The sequence below is a fragment of the Microtus oregoni genome, unplaced genomic scaffold (genome assembly GCF_018167655.1).
Source record: "Microtus oregoni isolate MIOR12 unplaced genomic scaffold, Mior012 000028F_ref0000031, whole genome shotgun sequence".
Lineage (NCBI taxonomy): Eukaryota > Metazoa > Chordata > Mammalia > Rodentia > Cricetidae > Microtus > Microtus oregoni.
This window is the reverse complement of record NW_024543087.1, coordinates 16,659,031-16,679,521: the sequence shown is the minus strand read 5'-3', so window position 1 is coordinate 16,679,521 and position 20,491 is coordinate 16,659,031. Positions and strand designations below refer to the sequence as shown.

General features: G+C 38.9%; 1 protein-coding gene across 4 annotated transcripts in view; it reads right to left on the bottom strand.

The window, feature by feature from the left end:
• Dock3 (dedicator of cytokinesis 3) overlaps nt 1-20,491 on the bottom strand; it is a 465,111-nt gene that overhangs the window by 263,375 nt on the left and 181,245 nt on the right. For all 4 annotated transcript variants that reach the window (XM_041676723.1, XM_041676726.1, XM_041676724.1 and 1 more), the window contains exon 5: nt 16,983-17,079. In XM_041676723.1, coding sequence (XP_041532657.1) covers nt 16,983-17,079 — 97 coding nt within the window. The remainder of the gene's footprint in view (nt 1-16,982; nt 17,080-20,491) is intronic.

Here is a 20,491-nt window from a genome sequence, read left to right as displayed (position 1 = left end):
AGGTTACAAATCAGAAGACTTGGGTAAGGTGGAACAAAGTCCGTATAATTCTGTCCAGAAGGCGGAATTATATGCCATTCTTATGGTGCTAAGGGATTTTAAAGAACCTATTAATATAGGCACTGATTCACAATACGCAGAAAGAGTTATTTTACATATTGAAACTGCTGAATTTATACCTGATGATACAGAACTAACCTCATTGTTTCTCCAGGTTCAAGATTTGATCAGGAACAGGCTTTGCCCTATGTACATAACACACATCCGATCCCATACAGGTCTGCCAGGTCCTCTAGCACAAGGTAATGCAGAAATTGATCAATTATTGATTGGCAGTGTGCTACAAGCCTCTGAATTTCATAAAAAACATCATGTTAATAGCAAAGGTTTGAAGAAAGAATTTTTAATTACATGGCAACAAGCTAAGGAGATTGTAAAGAAATGCCCTACTTGCTCTTTCTATATCCAAACGCCACTGCCTGCAGGGGCTAATCCAAAGGGCACCCAAAGGAATGAAATCTGGCAGATGGATGTGATGGAGGAAGATCATTGGCTAATAAAGGAACTGCCTTGGCCCATTTTATTGGTTAGAAGATAGGTGGGAGGAGTAAACAGAACAGAATGCTGGGAGGAACAGGAAGTGAGCTCAGACTCCACAGCTTTCCTCTCGGGAGCAGACGCCTGAGAGAGACACCATGCCCCGCTCCCGGGCAGACACACGCCATGAAGCTCTGACCCAGGATGGACTAGGCTAGAATCTTCCCGGTAAGACCAGTTCTCACAGATTATTAGAGATGGGTTGATCGGGATATCAGAATTAGCCAGTAAGGGCTAGAGCTAAAGGGCCAAGCAGTGTTTAAATAATACAGTTTGTGTGTTGTTATTTCAGGTAAAGCTAGCCATGCGGGTGGCTGGGGTGCTGGGGATGCAGCCCCGCCGCCCTTATTACTACATGGATGTGTTCCACTTTGCAGAATTTGGCAAATTAAAATATGTTCATCACACCATTGACACTTATTCAGGCTTTCAGTGGGCAACTGCTTTAAGTTCAGAAAAAGCTGATTCAGTAATCACTCATTTATTAGAAGTCATGGCTATCATGGGTATACCTACACAAATAAAGACGGATAATGGTCCTGCTTATGTCTCTAGGAAAATGAAACGGTTCTTTGATTATTACAATATCAAGCATGTTACAGGTATACCATACAACCCTACAGGTCAAGCAGTCATAGAAAGATCAAATCGAACTATAAAGGATATGTTGAACAAACAGAAAGGGGTGGAAAACACCCCCAGAAATAGGTTACATAATGCTTTGTTAACCTTGAATTTTCTCAACGTTAATGAGAAGGGAACAACGGCTGCAGAAAGACATTGGATAATGGAAAAGTCTCCTGAACTAAATCAACCAGTTTATTTCAAGGATGTGCTGACCTCACAATGGAAGCCAGGAGATGTGCTACATTGGGGAAGGGGTTTTGCTCTTATCTCCACAGGTGAGGAAAAATTGTGGATACCGTCAAAATTAATAAAGGTTCGGTTTGAAGAAGAGAAGCCAATTGGAAAAGATAAATAACAATTCATTCACAAGGACGGTGAGCATACTGATGGTAAGAAATACAGATAGGTTGGGGGCAGGGTTCTTTTCTTATCTCCACAGGAAAATACTCATCTTCAAAGAAATTGAGGGACCCTGAATATTTAATTACTGATGGATGGACACATTTTGTAAGTATTAATTTTTATTTATATGTCTTATTAAACATTTCTTTATAAATATATAGAGCTGGTTTTGAAGTTGGACTCTGACTCAGTCCCTCTCCAATTCCAAGCCTGTTAGTAAGAGAAAAACCCAGAGTTTCTGGAGTTTCTGTCTCATGTCAAGAGCCATGATATGGGACAGAAAGAAATATGAGTTTAGAAAACATCTTTGCTTTTCTTCATATCTATCATACTTTTCATTGAATATATCTATCATGCCTTTCATTGAATATATATGTATGTCTATATATGTCTATATGATTAATGTTTAAGTTTTTCACAATGAACAATGAGTTTTTCCTGAAGTGACATTTGAAGTTTCCAGGAAGAAGATGGGGCCCCACAACAACAACTCTACCTGGTTGATATGACGTCATGATACTCATAGCTCTACTACAAGACCTGTTTTGGATACCAGCTGCACAAGACAATCCCAACTTGGTTTGCTGAAATGGTGCACATCTTGTACAACATTCTGGCCAGACCTCCACAAAATACTCAGAGACTATTTGCAATTTTAAAAGACATTGATCTTGAAATTTAACCATCACTTTACTTTCACAGGATCCCCCAGAAAGAATGTCACCCCCATGACAGCTGGAAGTAATTCTAGAGGACGACGTCCCCTCTCCCAGTAAAGTTTACCCATGGGTTAGTGCCATCATTTAGGGGTTGGGGGGTTGGGGGAGGAATTTTATAAACTCAGGGATCCTTTTGAAAAAAAAAAGAGGGAATGATGGGATAATAGATTTATAATTGTGAGTTACTGCTTTTAGACAAATATATTGGTATCGATTCTTGTATATTGATACAAAGTTAAACTATATTGACTATTGTATGCATGCATGTTTCTACCTCTGTTTAAAACATTTTTTATGTATTGACATATATTGTATTGATAAATATATATTGTATATATTTACCATATTGCAGCGTACATTTCTACCTCTGATTAAGAAACTTATATAATGTTTGTGTATTGACATATATTTACCATATTGCAATGTATATTTGTACAGTGTTTATATTTGGAGGTCATTATCCTCATTTGTTACACAGTTGTTTATTGTCTTAGTCTTTAAGTTAGATAGATATTGAGAATTATGTAGATAAATAGTCATCTAAGTTTGTCATTTATAATTAGACTAATCAGGTTCTCTAGATATATAGAGATTATACTCAGTATAGATGGATAATCTTCGACCTCTTCAAAGAGCTGTAGAAAATGGCCTTTAATCTAACTCAGAGTTTCGTGATAGTGAGACACTATTGCTCCTGGCAACACCACTATATTCCCGAGAGAATGTTGAGCACCAAAGACACTCCACCTGGAGCCTTTCTTTTTGGCAGAACTGGCCTTTGGGCAAAGAAATGCCCATACCTCAACCACTGAAAGAGATACAGAGCGTGCATCAATGGATAAAACAGGACTGTCATATCCTGCCAAGACAGGGTAAGATAGTTTTGAAAAGTTCCTTGCCTTTAATAATGGTATGTCAGTTATGTTAGGCCTTAGCCAAAATTGGTTCACTCAACGTTGCAAACAAGACTTTGGGTGATTGCCCAGGTAGTCAGTTGTCTCTGTCAATTGTTGCACATTTTGGATATATCTCGTTTGTTGAGTAGTGTTTATTCCCTTCTCAGATCTTTGATGGAGTTGAAGATTATATAATTGTAGTTACTCTCTACATTATTTGGACTCCTCGAGATAGAATGTTTAGCAAAGATTTTGTTCTCAATATTGTTTGTTATATTTATTATTTGTTGTTATTGTATATAGTTGTATTTGGTTTGGTTCTGTCTTATTTAGACAAAAAGGGGAGATGTAGGGATAGGTCCCACCCCTTGGGGGGGGCGTGTTCGCCTCGGGCTAATGTCTGCCTATAAATTTGGCGAGCATGCTCCCAGCCGTCGCTTCTGCTTTCCTGGACTCCGCGGGAACAGTGGTTCTGTAAGTCTATTTCTGCATTAAAGCTATAGATATATATTTTTTTACAATCTGTCTGCCTTTGTTTACGCCGTTACATATTGTTATACTTTTATAGTATTGTATTTTAGCTTTTTCTACTGGATGCTAATGGCAATGCATAGTTTTAGTGTACTTATTTCCCACTTCTGCATTCTCTTCAGTGAAATGCCTTTTTAGATTATCTAATGATTTTTGTAATAGGACTTTTTACATATTCTGAAAAACTAAACAAGTAGATAAAATAAAAAACATCATAACTTGTTAGCCATCAATTTGCTAGGGTTTTAAAACCCAGTCAAAGATGTAAAACCTTTCTTTCATATTAACGCAGCATCTCAGAAACCTCTGATTAAGATTCAGTCTCTTCTAAGTGTCATCCTTCTACTTTTCCTGCTTTAAAAAAAAAAACACATTATAAACTTCAGCCTTGCAAAGAATTGCACCAAGATGTTCTGCCTTTTACACGCACATAGTTCATGCAATCAATCAATTTTTCTCACATGTACACATGGAAAACTGCACCCTGAAACCAACAGTACATGGCGTCTGCTGCCTTATTATATCAGCTGCAATCGTTTTACTTTTTTCATTAGCTTAAATCATTTTATTTCACATATCTTTACTTTTTGAACTATAAAATTAATATTAAATTTCTTTTTCTGTCTTCATGTTTTCTTTGACTAACCCCTTCCAACTTAGCCACTTCTCTGAGTTGCCATGAGAAATCTGGAAATGAATGTGGGGGGACAAAAGACAGCTACTTTTCAAATCAAGACATTCTAGGTGACTGTCAGTGGACCTTAGGCTGAATACATCAAAAGAACTGGCACCTATTGCATGCTATTTGGTGCAATTTATTTAAGTATAACTGCTCATCTGACATACTGAGATCAGTGGTGCAACTATCTACAGGGAAATCTGTGAGTCTAAATTGAGGTCTGAAACTCTTTACAAATTTTCCAGTACTCACCAAATAGAAATATTTTCAAACATTTAAATGCTTAGTAAAATATTCTAGAATAAAATGGTTTAAAATATGAGCATTTTTTAAAAAGTCACAAGATCTGAGTTTCCCTAATCTAAAGGCAAGACTTAAAATATTTTCAAACTGAACAAACTTAATAATATGTAAGTATAAATGTCTATAGTAACATTTACATTCAAGAAACTATGCAAAGAGGATAACCTTGGCTTTTTATCATATGGGGGGACTTTACTCTAGGTCCTAAGGCATCAGTGAAATGGCTCTATAGGCAGAGGCCTTGTCACTGGAACTGATGACCTGAGTTTGAGTTCCAGGGCCCACATAGTAGAAGAAAAGAACTCCTGTAAGTTGGCCTCTGACCTCCACACATGCACAGTGGCACTCACTGGTTGACAAGACAGGTATGTGCATGCACACACACAAAATAAATAAATATAATTTAAAAATTTTTGAAGACTCTAGGTCCAATTAATCTAGGATTAACTATTATCCAAAGCAAAGCTCTAGGCAATTTATTAGAATATAAAATCCATTCTCCAGAGGCCCGGCGGGCGCGCAGACGTGGCGGAGAGGCGTGGCGCAGACGCGGGATGGTCCAAGCATGAAACAGTGAAGCCCACACTGTGAGCAGATCATCCCACTACAGTTGAGCCAAGTGCAAGACACAATCAGGAATAGGCTTTGGGGGACTGGCGTGGCGGCAGAAGCAAGTGGCTGGGACCGGCGCAGCAGCAGACACAAGCGGCGGGATGGGCTCACAATAAAGGGAGCAGATTGCCCCACTACAATTAAATCAAAGAGGTAGGTCTTTTGTTGGCGAGGTCACTGGCAAACGAGGAGCCTGGTCCTGTTCCTGAAGACCCTTCTGAGGGGGCAGAGGGTTCTTGGCCCGCAGCAGGCACCAGGAAACAGAGTGAGGGCATTTTGTAAGGGGAGCCCTTGGCCAGCAGGGACACCTGATTCGGTTTTAAAAGACCCATTAGAAAGGATCAATAGGAGGAGATGGGCAGGTGCCAAGGCAAGAATTCACCCAATAATCTGAAAAACAACAAGAAAACACCAGAACCCAATGATCTTACAACTGAAGTATTTGAACACCCTAACACAGAAGAAGTGGAAAAAATTGACTTTATGAAAGCAATAGAGTCCCTTAAACAACATGTAAAAAACGCCCTTATAGGAATGGATGGGAAGTATAACAAAAACTATGAAGAAATGAGTAAATACGTACATGATACCCTGGGAAACCAAGAGAAAATGATCAAACAGGTAATGGAAACAGTTCAGAAATTGAAAACTGAAATGAAGGCACGGAAGAAAACACAAACTGAGGACCAGCTGGATATGGAAAATCTAGGTCAACGAGCAGAGTCTACAGAAACAAGCATAATCAATAGAATACAAGAGATAGAAGAAAGAATCTCAGATTCTGAGGACACCATAGAGAAAATAAACGCACAGATCAAAGAAAACAGCAAAGCCAACAAATTCTCAACACAAAACATTCAGGAAATATGGGACACAATAAAAAGACCAAACCTAAGAATAATAGGAATAGAAGAAGAGTCACAGCTCAAAGGCCCAGAAAATGTTTTAACAAAATTATGGAAGAAAACTTTCCCAACATAAAGAAAGATATTCATTTAAATGTTCAAGAAGCATACAGAACATCAAACAGACTGGATCAAAGAAAAACATCTCCTCGCCATATAATAATCAAAACACAAAGTATACATGTTAAAGAAAGAATATTAAGAGCTGCAAAGGAAAAAGGGCAAGTAACTTATAAAGGTAAACCGGTCAGACTTACACCTGACTTCTCTATGGAAACCATGAAAGCCAGAAGGTCCTGGATAGAGGTACTTCAGAAACTAAGAGACCACGGGTGCAAACCCAAACTACTTTACCCAGCCAAGCTTTCGTTCACTATCAATGGAGAAAACAAGATATTCCAGGATAAGAACAAATTTAAACAATACGTAGCCACAAATCCAGCCCTACAGAAAGTAATAGAAGGAAAATCGCAACCCAAGGAATCCAACATTGACAACACTGCCTACAAAAACTCAGGCATCTAGCGACCCTTTACCAGCACATCTCAAAAAAGGGAGACACACAAACTCTACTACCAAAAACAATAAGAATAACAGGAGTAAACAACCACTGGTCATTAATATCACTTAATATTAATGGGCTCAATTCACCTATAAAAAGGCACAGGCTAAGAGATTGGATACGAAAACAGGATCCAACATTCTGCTGTATGCAAGAAACACATCTCAACCACAAAGACAGGCATCTACTCAGAGTAAAGGGTTGGGAAAAGGTCTTTCAAGCAAATGGTCCTAAGAAAAAAGCAGGTGTGGCCATACTAATTTCTAACAAAACTGACTTCAAACTAAAATCAATCAGAAGAGATAGAGATGGACACTTTATACTCATAACAGGAACAATTAATCAGGATGACGCCTCAATCATGAATATCTACGCCCCTAATATAAAAGCACCCACTTATGTAAAAGAAATATTACTAGAACTGAAGGCAGACATCAAACCACACACACTTGTAGTAAGAGACTTCAACACACCTCTCTCTCCAAGGGACAGGTCAATCAGACAGAAATCTAATAGAGAATTAAGAGAATTATTGGAGGTAATGAAGCAAATGGACTTAACAGACATCTACAGAACATTCCACCCAAATAGAAAGAATATACCTTCTTCTCTACAGCTCATGGAACCTTCTCAAAAATTGACCACATACTCGGAAACAAAGGAAACCTACACAGATACAAAAAAATATCAGTGTCCACCTGTGTCTTATCACATCACCACGGATTAAAGTTAGAAGGCAACAACAACGCTACCCCCAGAAAGCCGACAAACTCATGGAAACTGAACAATCAACTACTGAACAACACCTGGGTCAAGAAAGAAATTAAGAAATAAATTAAAGTCTTCCTTGAATTTAATGAAAATAAAGAGACAACACACTCAAACCTATGGGACACGATAAAAGCAGTGCTAAGAGGAAAGTACAATGCACTAAGTGCCCACTTAAAGAAAACGGAGAATGCATACATTGGGGACTTAACAACATACCTGAAAGCTCTAGAAAAAAAAAGAAGCGGACGCGCCCAGAAGAAGTAGAAGATTGGAAATAATAAAAACTGAGGGCTGAAATCAACAAAATAGGAACACAGAAAACAGTCCAAAGAATCAATGAAACAAAAAGTTGGTTCTTGAAGAAAATCAACAAGATCGACAAAACACTATCCAAACGAATTAAACGACAGAGAGAGAAGACGCAAATAAATAAAATCAGAAATGAAAAGGGGGACATAACCACAGACACAGAGGAAATTCAGAGAATCATTAGATCTTACTACAAAAGCCTGTATGCCACAAAACTGGAAAATTCAAAAGAAATGGACATTTTTTTTAAATAAGTACCATATACCAAAGCTAAACCAAGACCAGGTGAATGATCTAAATAGACCTGCTAGTCGCGAAGAATTAGAAACGGTTTTCAAAAATCTCCCTTCAAAAAAAAGCCCCGGACCAGATGGCTTCAATGCAGAATTCTACCAGAACTTCCAAAAAGAGCTAATACCTATACTCCTTAATGTATTTCACGATATAGAAACAGAAGAGTCATTGCCAAATTCCTTTTATGAATCTACAGATACCCTGATACCAAAACCACACAAAGACCCAACCAAGAAAGAGAATTACAGGCCTATCCCACTCATGAATATCAACGCAAAAATCCTCAACAAAATACTGGCAAACCGAATCCAAGAACACATTAGAAAAATTATCCAGTATAATCAAGTAGGCTTCATCCCAGAGATGCAGGGCTGGTTCAACATATGAAAATCTATCAATGTAATCCACCATATAAATAAACTGAAAGAAAAAAAACATATGATCATTTCATTAGATGCTGAAAAACCATTTGACAAAATTCAACACCCCTTTATGATAAAGGTTTTGGAGAGATTAGGGATACAAGGGTCATACCTAAATATAATAAAAGCTATTTACAGCAAGCCAACAGCTAACATTTAATTAAACAGAGAAAAACTCAAAGCCATCCCACTAAAATCAGGAACACGACAAGGCTGTCCACTCTCGCCATACCTCTTCAATATAGTGCTTGAAGTTCTAGCAATAGCAATAAGACAACATAAGGGGATCAAGGGGATTCGTATTGGAAAGGAAGAAGTTAAGCTTTCGTTATATGCAGACGATATGATAGTATACATAAGAGACCCCAAAAACTCTACCAAGGAACTCCTACAGCTGATAAACACCTTTAGTAATGTGGCAAGATACAAGATCAACCCCAAAAAAATCAGTTTCCTTCCTATACACTAAGGATAAGGAAGCAGGGAGGGAAATCAGAGAAGCATCACCTTTCACGATAGCCACAAATAGCATAAAGTATCTTGGAGTAACTCTGACCAAGGAAGTGAAAGATCTATTTGACAAGAACTTTAAGTCTTTGACGAAAGAAATTGAAGAGGAAACCAGAAAATGAAAGGACCTCCCTTGCTCTTGGATTGGGAGGATCAACATAGTAAAAATGGCAATTCTACTAAAAGCAATCTATAGATTCAATGCAATCACCATCAACATCCCATCAAACTTCTTCACAGATCTGGAGAAGACAATAATCAACTTTATATGGAAAAACAAAAAACACAGAATAGCCAAAACAATCTTATACAATAAAGGATCTTTTGGAGGTACTACCTTCCCTGACTTCAAACTCTATTACAGAGCTACAGTATTGAAAACAGCTTGGTATGGGCATAATAACAGAAAAGTTGACCAATGGAATCGATTAGAAGACCCCGACTTTAACCCACAAACCTATGAACACCTGAATTTCGATAAAGGAGCTAAAAGTGTACAATGGAAAAAAGAGAGCATCTTCAACAAATTGTGCTGGCACAACTGGATGTCAACCTGTAGAAGAATGAAAATAGATACATATCTATCACCATACAAAAAACTCAAGTCCAAATGGATAAAGAAAGTATGGAATATATACATATTAGAGTACTACTCGGCAGTAAAAAACAAGGACTTCTTGAATTTTACATACAAATGGATGGAAATAGAAAACACTATCCTGAGTGAGGTAAGCCAGACCCAAAAAGAGGAACATGGGATGTACTCACTCATATTTGGTTTCTAGACATAAATAAAGGACATTGAGCCTATAATTCACGATCTTAGAGAAGCTAAATAAGAAGGTCAATCCAAAGACAAACATATAGGCATCCTCCTGAATATTAACCTTCATTAGGCGATGAAAGGAGACAGAGTCAGAGACCCACTTTGGAACACCGGACAGAAATCTCAAGGTCCAAATCAGGAGCAGAAGGAGAGAGAGCATGAACAAGGAACTCAGGACCATGAGCGGTGCACCCACACACTGAGACAATGGGGATGTTTTATCGGGAATCCACTAAGGCCAGCTGTCCTGCGTCTGAAAAAGCATGGGATAAAACCGGACTTGCTGAACATAGCGGACAATGATGACTACTGAGAACTCAAGAACAATGGCAATGGGTTTTTGATCCTACTGCACGTACTGGCTTTGGGGGAGCCCTAGGCAGTTTGGATGCTCACCTTACTAGACCTGGATGGAGGTGGGCAGTCCTTGGGCTTCCCACAGGTCAGGGAACCCTGATTGCTCTTCGAGCTGATGAGGGAGGGGGACTTGATCGGGGGAGGGGGAGGGAAATGGGAGACGGTGGTGGGGAGGAGGCAGAAATCTTTAATAAATAAATAAATTAAAAAAAATAAAATAAAATTCTATTTTAATAAAAAAAGAAATCCATTCTCCAAATTCAGACAATTAGGTCTTCATATTATTAGGGTCATAAACTCAAAATTCTATTTCCACCTCTGCAAGAGACCATAGGCACAAAATTAAACTTCTCTGTAAAAAGCTAATGCCAGCTTCCTTGCTGTTAGGATAGAAGATGGTCACCTCTCATAGGGGTAGCAAAAGGAATGATGAATTAATTTCTAGTAAATTCAGCTTCTTGGCAGAATTCATAGGAGATACAAATGACTGTAAAGAGCATCTGTATGCATGTACATGTTATTTTATTGGTCCTTCATATATGATAGTGACATGATTTTTGAAGCAACTTGACACAAGACTATGTCTCCTTTCAAATCAATATGTATGGGCAATCTCCAATGAAATAAAGCAACTGAAACAAATGAGCACCCAAGAACAAATCTGAAGATTTACCAAATACTTGGTATTTCAAAAATACATTTCAGACCCAGCATGGGGGCACAGCCTTTAATCCTAGCACTCAGGAGGGAGAAAAGATTTCTGTCAGTTCAAAAGTGCATAGTGAGTACTTCCCTTAGCCAAGAGGATAACTATATGTTTTTCCTTGGGTTCCCCTTCTTACTTAGCTTCTTTAGATTCACCTATTGTAGACTCCGTGACCCTTATTTATGGCTAGAAACCAATTATGAGTGAGTACATCCCATGTTCATCTTTTTGGGTCTGGGATACCTCACTCAGGATAGTGTTTTCTATTTCCATCCATTTGCATGCAAAATTCGAGAAGTCATTGTTTTTTACCGCTGAGTAGTACTCTAATGTGTAGATATTCCATACTTTCTTCATCCATTCTTCCATTGAAGGGCATCTAGGTTGTTTCCAGGTTCTGGCTATTACAAATAATACTGCTATGAACATAGTTGAACAAATGCTTTTGGCTAAGGGAAGTAGACAAAATTGCCGGGGAGAAAATTGGGATCTTGGGGTGGGGTGGGTTGGGGGTAAGGGAAGATGGGGAGAGAAAAGTTAGAAGGGAAGGAGGTCGGGCCTTGGGAAAGCAGGAGGATTGGGATAAAGGAAGGTTGGACAGGGGAGCACGGAACCACAATTCTTAGTTAAGGGAAACACTTTAGGGTTGGCAAGAGACCTGACCCTAGAGGGGCTCCCAGGTGCCCAAGCTGAGGTCCCTAGTTAGTTCCTTGGGCAGTTGAGAATAGGGAACCTGAAATGACCCTATCCTTGAGCAATACTGACGAATATCTTGCATATCATCATAGAACCTTCATCTGGTGATGGATGGAGATAGAGACAGAGACCCACACTAGAGCACTGGACTGAGCTCCCAAAGTCCCAATGAGGAGCAGAAGGAGGGAGAACATGAGCAAAGAAGTCGGGACCACGAGGGGTGCACCCACCCACTGAGACAGTGGAGCCGATCTATTGAGAGCTCACCAAGACCAGCTGGACTGTGACTGAAAAAGCATGGGATAAAACTGGACTCTCTGAACATGGCGAACTATGAGGGCTGATGAGACGCAAAGGACAATGGCACGGGGGTTTGATCCTACTACATGTTCTGGCTTTGTGGGAGCCCAGCCAGTTTGGATGTTCACCTTCCTAGATATGGACGGAGGTGGGAGGTCCTAGGTCTTACCACAGGGCAGAAAATCCTGACTGCTCTTTGGACTGGAGAGGGAGGGGGTAAGGAGTGGGGGGAGGGGGAGAAGGGTGGGAGGAGGGGGCGTAGGGGGGGAGGACGGGGAGGGAAATGGGAGGCTGGGAGGAGGTGGAAACTTGTTTTTTTTTTCTCCTTTTCTCAATAAAAAAAAAGTGCATAGTGAGTTTTAGAACAGCCAGGTCTACATAATTATACACAATAATCAAAAAAACTATTAAAAACATCTCTCTACAGTTTATATAAGCTTCCTCTTTCATTTAAAACACAAGCATCCAATGGACAGGAGTCACACAAAAACTTCATGCATATTGCATGAAGACCAAAAGTGTTTGGCCACTACTACAGGACAGCAATATGGAGATTCCTCACAAAAGTAAAAATAGCACTATATGATCCAGTTATACTACAACTAGGTATTTACTCAAAACATTCTAAAGCAGCATATGATAGGATACAGGCATTTGTGTGTCTCTCGATGTCTACTCACAACAGCCAAGTTCTAGAATTAGCAGCCTAGATACCTACCATTAGATGGAAGGAAGTAAAAAGAAAATGTGGTGTATAGATACACACAAATTCATACATACACAATGACAGTCTGTTAAGCAATCAGCAAGAATGAAATAGCATTTTCTAAAAACTGGATGGAATTGCAGATTATATTACAGAAAATAAAAATATTGCATGTTTTCTCTCATGTGGAATCCAGTATACTTTTTAAGACACAAATGTGAAAGATGATGTATCACAGCCTTTAGTTAGAGTATCTGAGAACTATACTGGAGACAGTTGGAGAACAACCAACCTATGAGGTGGATGACAGAAGAAATTCACTCGTTTCAGTAACAAAGAAATGTTAGAAAACAGGGCAGAAGCATCCAAGGTCATTCTAAAAAGCTCAACCCTGATTAGAAAATGTCTCCTCCCAGCACTAAGGCAAGCAAAACTGCAGAGGATCAGAACTGCTGCTTGTGAGAAAGTTGGAGCCTCAGAAAATCTGCACAATACTCTTAGTGACATATAATTCAAAGAGGGAAGAAGAAAGGGGAGAGAGGTGACTCAAAAGCTTCCAGAGGCATGGCAGAGGAGAGGAGAATTCTGGGAAACCTCTCTCAGCATTCAATCATGGAGTGGATAGCCACTTTTAAAAGATCCCTCCTTGTACAGTCAGCAACTAGGTAGCTCTAGAGACAAAGAAATTTATCTTCAGAGCTAGTTCTGGAAACACAGAACAGGTGTCACAGGACAGAACAAGTGAGATTTGACCTACAGAACATCTCTACATAAAAGAACACTAAATCAGAAAGTTATAGTGTATTCTACAAGGTAGAAATCTAGCCTAGGCCATAAACTTAGAGTGTGACATATAAATAAAGGCACCACACCTCCAAGGCATCCATTTGAGGATCTGTGCAGAGATAGGACCAGCACTTGAAACCTGCCACACACTGGGCTGTACAAAGCAGAACAGCACATGCAGCTCGCCTCAGAAAGGAACTGTACAGACCACAACCCAGAGATGGCACAGAAATAAGCCTGGTCCCTGTGCATGGGTCAGGGACTCCTTACTTCTTACAGAAACTATCTCTGTCTATGGTACAACTCTCTCTGAACTGTCCTTCTCCTGCAATCAGATTGATGACTACCCTAATTGCCATCATAGAACATTGATCCAGTAACTAATGGGAGCAAATGCAAAGGAGAGATCCACAGCCAAGCATTGGGCCAAGCTTCCAGAGTCCTGTCAAAGAGAGGGAGGAGGGGTTATATGGGACGGGGGAAGGTGAAGATCATGATGGAGAAGCCCACAGAAGACAGCTGACCCAAGCTAATGGGAACTCATGGACTCTGGACTGACAGCTGAGGGGAGCCTACATGGGACAGAACTATACCTCTTCATGCAGGTGACATGTGTGACTTGGTCTGTTTGTGGTGCCCCTGGCAGTGGGAACAGAATTTATCCCTGGTGCAGGAACTGTTTTTTTTGGAACCCATTCCCTATAGTGGGATACCTTGCTCAATCTTAATGCAGAGAGGAAGGCTTGGTCCTACCTCAACTTAATGTGTCAGTCTTTGTTGACTACCCATCGGAGGCCTTACCCACCTCTCTGAGGAGTGGATGGTGTGTGGGAGATGGGGAACAAGAGGAGGGGAGGGAGAAAAGGGAAGGGAGAAAGGGGGAACTGTGGTTGATAAATACAATGAATAAAAACTTTAAAAACCTATCTTCTTCACTACTATATTTCCATTATTTAATGTGCAATTTCAATTTACTGGGTAACTTAGTCCTGCCCTATTCTCATGTCTCCCCATTTGTGGGATTTTGTAAAGTACACAGATTAGCCTTTATTGGCAGTCTTCCTGCCTCAGCCTCCTAAGCTCTGGATTTATCTTAGGTTGTTTGACCATATTCTTTGCCTTAATCAGAATCAGAATCAGATAATCAGAAATACACCAGTTTTTCTGGGTGGTAAGAAGACTAGAAAGATAAATGAAGACCAGTAAAGGAAATAGAGGGTAAAGGGGAAGTGCATGGCTTTCTCTGTAAAGCAACATTAACATGAAGATATTCAAAGTCCTACTAAGACAATTACCACAATACTGATTTTTTTAAAAAAAAAAAAGATGATCTTATGAGTACGAAGAATCCTTTTCTCCTTAGCTATCCTAGTGCTTGCTCAATAAGACCACAGCAAGGTGGTAAGGGAGGCAGGGACATAACTTCAGCAACACTGATTTCTCTTTATTGAAGGTGGTATGGCTAATGTTGCTGAGTGCTGAATCTAACAGCAAAAGCCAGTACTGAAAACATAGTAAAACATTATTTCTCTTGGGAATCTAGTGAAAGGCAGATTAAATAGAACTTTTTATGATAAGGGAATACAGATCCAATTTTACTGAGTAGGCATATATTCTAGATATAGATTTGTCTTCTTCAATAATCATTCTTCCAGTATTACTATCAATGGCCTCACATAATACCTTATCCCCACACTCATGGAATGCATGAATGATTACAACTGATGAAGTAACTGTAGCAGTAAGATTATGTGTGCAGAATTGACTGGTCATTAACTGATCATGAAAGTATATTCTGTTCCACAGAAAAACACAGTATTGGAAAATCAAGGCATCAAGTAGGAATTGAAACAGTCAACATCATTCCAGTTGCCTATTTATAGACTTTCAAAATTCTCACCTTAGAAGGAAACAACAACAACAAAAATATTAGCAAGGTTATGGAGAAAAGGTAACTACAGCCAAAACAGTGCTAACGACAAATGTGCTTACTCCATCTTGCTAGAATTCAAACCTAAAATGGGTTGTGTTTGGCTCATCTTGCTCAGAATTCATATTCTGCTACTTATTTCTAATGTATAACTATGCCCATCTTATTCTCTACTCAGTGTCTAAATGGTTTCACTACTGTTTTTACTTATTTTGAATGTTGTTATCCTTAAAGGCCAATGTACTGAAAGCCTGGTTCCTTACTGGTGATTCCACTCATTGAGAGTAAAGAGGATCATGAGAAGCTCTGGTTCACTTAATAGATTACCCACTGATGGATAATAAAGCTAGAGAAATGGACCTGACTGAAGGAGTAAGTCATTGAAGGAGTGCCTTTGAGTAGTGTATCTTGTTTTCGACACTTTCCAATCTGCTTCTTTTTCCCTGTAATCTGTCATTTTTTCCCATTATATTCTTCCTGACAGGATGTATTATTATGCTCAGGCCCAGATGCAATGGAGAAAAGGGGACCATCAACTGAAAGTGCTACAATCTCCCTTTACCAAAATCTGTCTTTCTTTTAAGTTGTCTTGTCACAGAGATGCCAAGCAACTAACGTAAGTTTCTAATAAATTTTCAGTTAATTGCCAGACTAACAAAGTGCTACATATGATACATTCTACTAAGTAGTGCAAGAAACCATTAATACAATGTCTTGGCCTAAACCACTATTAGGATGATAAACAATAAAAGGACATTCTCAAGGTTTTTTAATCATTCAGTAAATACTTGTTTATAAAAGTGTATACGAACATGCAACTGATGAAACAGATAAGACTCATGGTTATGGAACTTAAATTCTAATGATCATATCAGGGTAAAGGTGCCACATGTCTTAATATATGAAAAATGTGTTCTGTTTAGGCTCAAAAAATCAATTTACTACATTCCAACTGATAATCAGAACATTCATTTAGAAACTGGTAGTATTTTTTATTACTTTAAAAAAAATACCAATCCAAATTCCCACTCCCTCCTCTCCTCCCATTCCCTCTACACACCCTCCCACCCAAGCCCTCTCTAATCCTAAGAAAGGGTAAGGCACTTTGCCTTGTGAAAAGTTCAAGGCCCTCCCCACTACATCTAGGCTGAGCAAGGTATACATCCAAAGAGAAGAGGATCCCCAAAAGCCAGTACATGCAGTAGAGACAAATCCCAGTGCCTCACAGTGGCCCCTCAGCCTTCCCCAACTGTCAAACCATATTCAGAGGGACTAGTTTGATCCTATGCTTGTTCATTCCCAGTCCAGTTGGAGTTGGAGAGCTCCCATTAGCTCAGGCAAAGTGCCTCAGTGGATGAACCAACTGGTAATACTTTAAAATTTCAAACTGAGAGACTGGCACCAAGGGTAGACTTTCTCTCTTGGTAAATAGAACTCAGAACTTTATGATTCATTAAATTCGCATGAACTACATACCACATACAGCTGTTTCTATAGATAGATTGGCCCATTCCTGTAGAGTTGTGAACTACGTACCACATAAAGCTGTTTCCATAGACTGGCCCATTCCTGTAGAGTTGCTGTAACTTCTGTCACAATAGAATCTTCAAGTGGCACCACAGTTTCATACTGCCTAGAAACCAAAATCACCATAGTCACATTATCTTAGATAAAATTTTATATGGCATCTGAAATTTTTCAATGTCCTAAACTCAAAATTAATAATCATGACAGTATACAATGGTGTAACTGGAATAAATTAATGTAAAAATATTTGGTTTTGTTCTATAATTTCCAATAGCTTTTATAAAAGCTACCTAGAAAACATTGGAGTTTTTGTTTGTTTTGGTTTTTTTTTAGCATCATCTTAAAACATTGGTTTTTTCTTTAGAAAAACCATAACTCTACAAAACTCTTGCTTAGTGTTGTAGCTTGAATGTAATTAGCCCCCATAATCTCATAAGGAGTGGCATTATAAGGAGGTATGGCTTTGCTGGTGTGGGTATGGCTTTGAGGTTTCCTATGCTCAGGGTAACATCCAGTGCTATTGACTTCCTGATGCCTGCAAGATGTAGGCCTCTCAGATATTGCTCCAGTACCACATCTCCTGCCTGCCACCATGTTCCTTACCATGATGATGATGGACTGAATCTCTGAAACTGTAAGCTGTCACCTCAATTAAATATTTTCCTTATGAGAGTTGCCATGGTCATGGTGTATCTTCACAGCAACAGAAACCTACTAAGATACTTAGGTAATTAAAAAAGAATTTCTGTAATGCAAAGTAGCTCATACCCTATGCTAAAAGATCTGAAAGGATTCAAAGTCCCTAGTGTTTAGTGATGGCATTCCTCTAATTGAACTAGGCAGATAAGACTGAAGAAGGTGACTTTGCATTCAAATGGGAAGACAGAAATGTAAAGTTTCAAGGAATACACACACAAAATTAAAGTGATACAACTGAAGTAATAAAATAACATGCTAATAATCAATACCAAATGAATGAAGTTTTAGGAATTTCAGAAAAATAATTCAAAATGATTATGCTAAGAAATTTCAATTACCTAAAATAGAAAACAAGAGTTGGATTTGTGTGGGTGATCCAAATGCCATAAGAGATGGAGTGAAAGGGTAGACCCATTCATATGAAGGTAACATGCCATCAGATATGTATCTTGCTGAATAGAGAGTATTTTTCTTACTAGTATAATAGTAGCTTTCTATTATATCTAAAGCTAAAGGACCACAGAGATTATATGATCCTGACTGAATGTTGTAGCAGTTTGAATGAATTAAGTTCAAAACTATAGGATGTATTTATCTGACATGTGAACAAATAATCTTAAGTAGAGATTAGGTCCCAAAACTTCTTCTGCAGAAAATGTAAATTAACAGCACTGTGTTCATTCAGGACCTGCAAGGAAGGCCGGCTACCATTAGTCCCTAAATTAAAGAAACCCTAGATCCACCAAAATAAACCTGTTAGAACTAATAAATTAATTTGGAAAGCTTCAAGAGACAAAACCAGCATACCAGTACCATTTTTATAATTAGCATTTAACTGTGCAAAAATAAATTTTGAAAATGTCACTTACACTGGTTGAGAATATAACTTGGTGATACAGTATTTTCATAGAGTATGTGAGATCTAATGCTTAATAACACAAAATTATATTTTAGTAGCATCAAAAAAGATATTTAATGAAAATGAGCACATTTCTTAAAAAAATACATAAGACAGAAAAACAGATATATTCAAAGATATCTAATTCAATAATACAAAAACTTCAATCAAAACCACAATGAGATATCATCTTACACCTTTTAGGAAGTTATATCAAATGGTCAAAAGGTAAGGAGTAATGATAAAGATGTGGAAAAATAGTATCCTTTTATACTTACTAGTAGAAATGTAATTAGTTATAGCAATTATGGAAAACAATAGAGAAGTTCTGAAAAAAATAAAAATGAATCACTAGGGTGTTGCGGGAGGTCCTTCCACTCCTCCAGCCAACAGCCGCTGAGATATCAGCCCATTGGGGCGTGGTCTCTCTCACTTTAAAAAAGCGGCCACTTCCCTTCTTACTCTCTCTTACTTCCTGCTCCGCTTCCGGCGACTAGACTCCCTTCCTGATTGCGCAGAGGGCTGTTGTCTGGGACGGTGATCTGTAAGTTTTTTCCCCTTTAAATAAATAACCATTCTATTAATCATAATTCTAAACTGGTGTGGGATTGTTTTTGACTTACGCCTTCGCCATCATCTGGGGCCCAACGTTTGGTTTTAGGACCCCTTCTTCCCCCGCTCGGCTGCCTGCCACCAGTTCAGCAAACTGCCAGGTGTTTTAATTGTGGTAAATTAGGACATTTGCAAAGGAATTGCAGGCAAAGAATTTCTAGGAATAATATTTCTTCTGGGAATGACAAAAATAGGAGATCTCAGCCTTCAGGTATATGTAGGAGATGTGGTAAAGGCCGACATTGGTCCAACGAATGCAGGTCAACAACAGACAGACAAGGCAACCCGATACTGTTAGGAAACTCCTCGAGGGGCCTCTCGCAGGCCCCCAAGCCAACAGTGGCCCAGTCATTCCCAGTCACAGTGGAGTACGTGCCTCTCCAAGAAAATTAAAAGCTCCAATTTCTGCTGTAAAAAGTAATACTGGTCTAAATGATGAATTACGTGTGGAGGATGAGTAAAAAAAAACCCAGTAGGACAGAGTAAACGTATATTTTGGCAGACTTCTATTAACGATCAAACAAAGCTAAGAGTCTGTATAAATGGCACTTTTATTGAAGGCTTATTAGACACAGGTGCAGATGTAAGTATCAATACTCCAGAATCTTGGCATCCGAATTGGCCTCTTCAAGAGGTAGGTGTTTAGTTCCTGGGAATTGGAATCCTATCTCGTGTAAAACAAAGCACAAGATGGGTTGAATGCATAGGGCCCGAAGGGCAAATAGGAAGACTAAGGCCATATATAGCCAATATTGTAATAAATTTATGGGGCTGTGACCTGCTACAGCAATGGAATACCCAGATTAACATTCCTATAGTTCCAGGAACTCATAATTCTGGGAAAGATATGATGAGGTATTATGGAAAAAGGTCACCAGCCATTCAGGCTGTACAAGAACATACAGCAAATACCAAACCTTTAGAGGTACCAACAGCTCTACCGTTAAAATGGCTAACTGAGAAGCCAATATGGATCAAACAGAGGCCTCTAGCTTAAGATAAATTACAGGAATTGGAACAGCTGGCACAAGAGCAAATAGATGCTCACCATATTGAAGAATCAACCAGCCCTTAGAATTCACCTGTGTTTGTTGTAAAAAAACAAATCAGGTAAATGGATAATTGTGACAGATTTAAGAGCTGTCAACAAGGTAATTCAACCTATGGGCCAACTACAATCTGGAATTCCTTTGCCTTCTCTATTACCAAAAGGATGGCCTCTTATAGTTATTGATTTGAAAGATTGTTTTTTCACTATACCGTTACAAGAAAAGGATAGAGAAAAATTTGCCTTCACAGTGCCTACTTA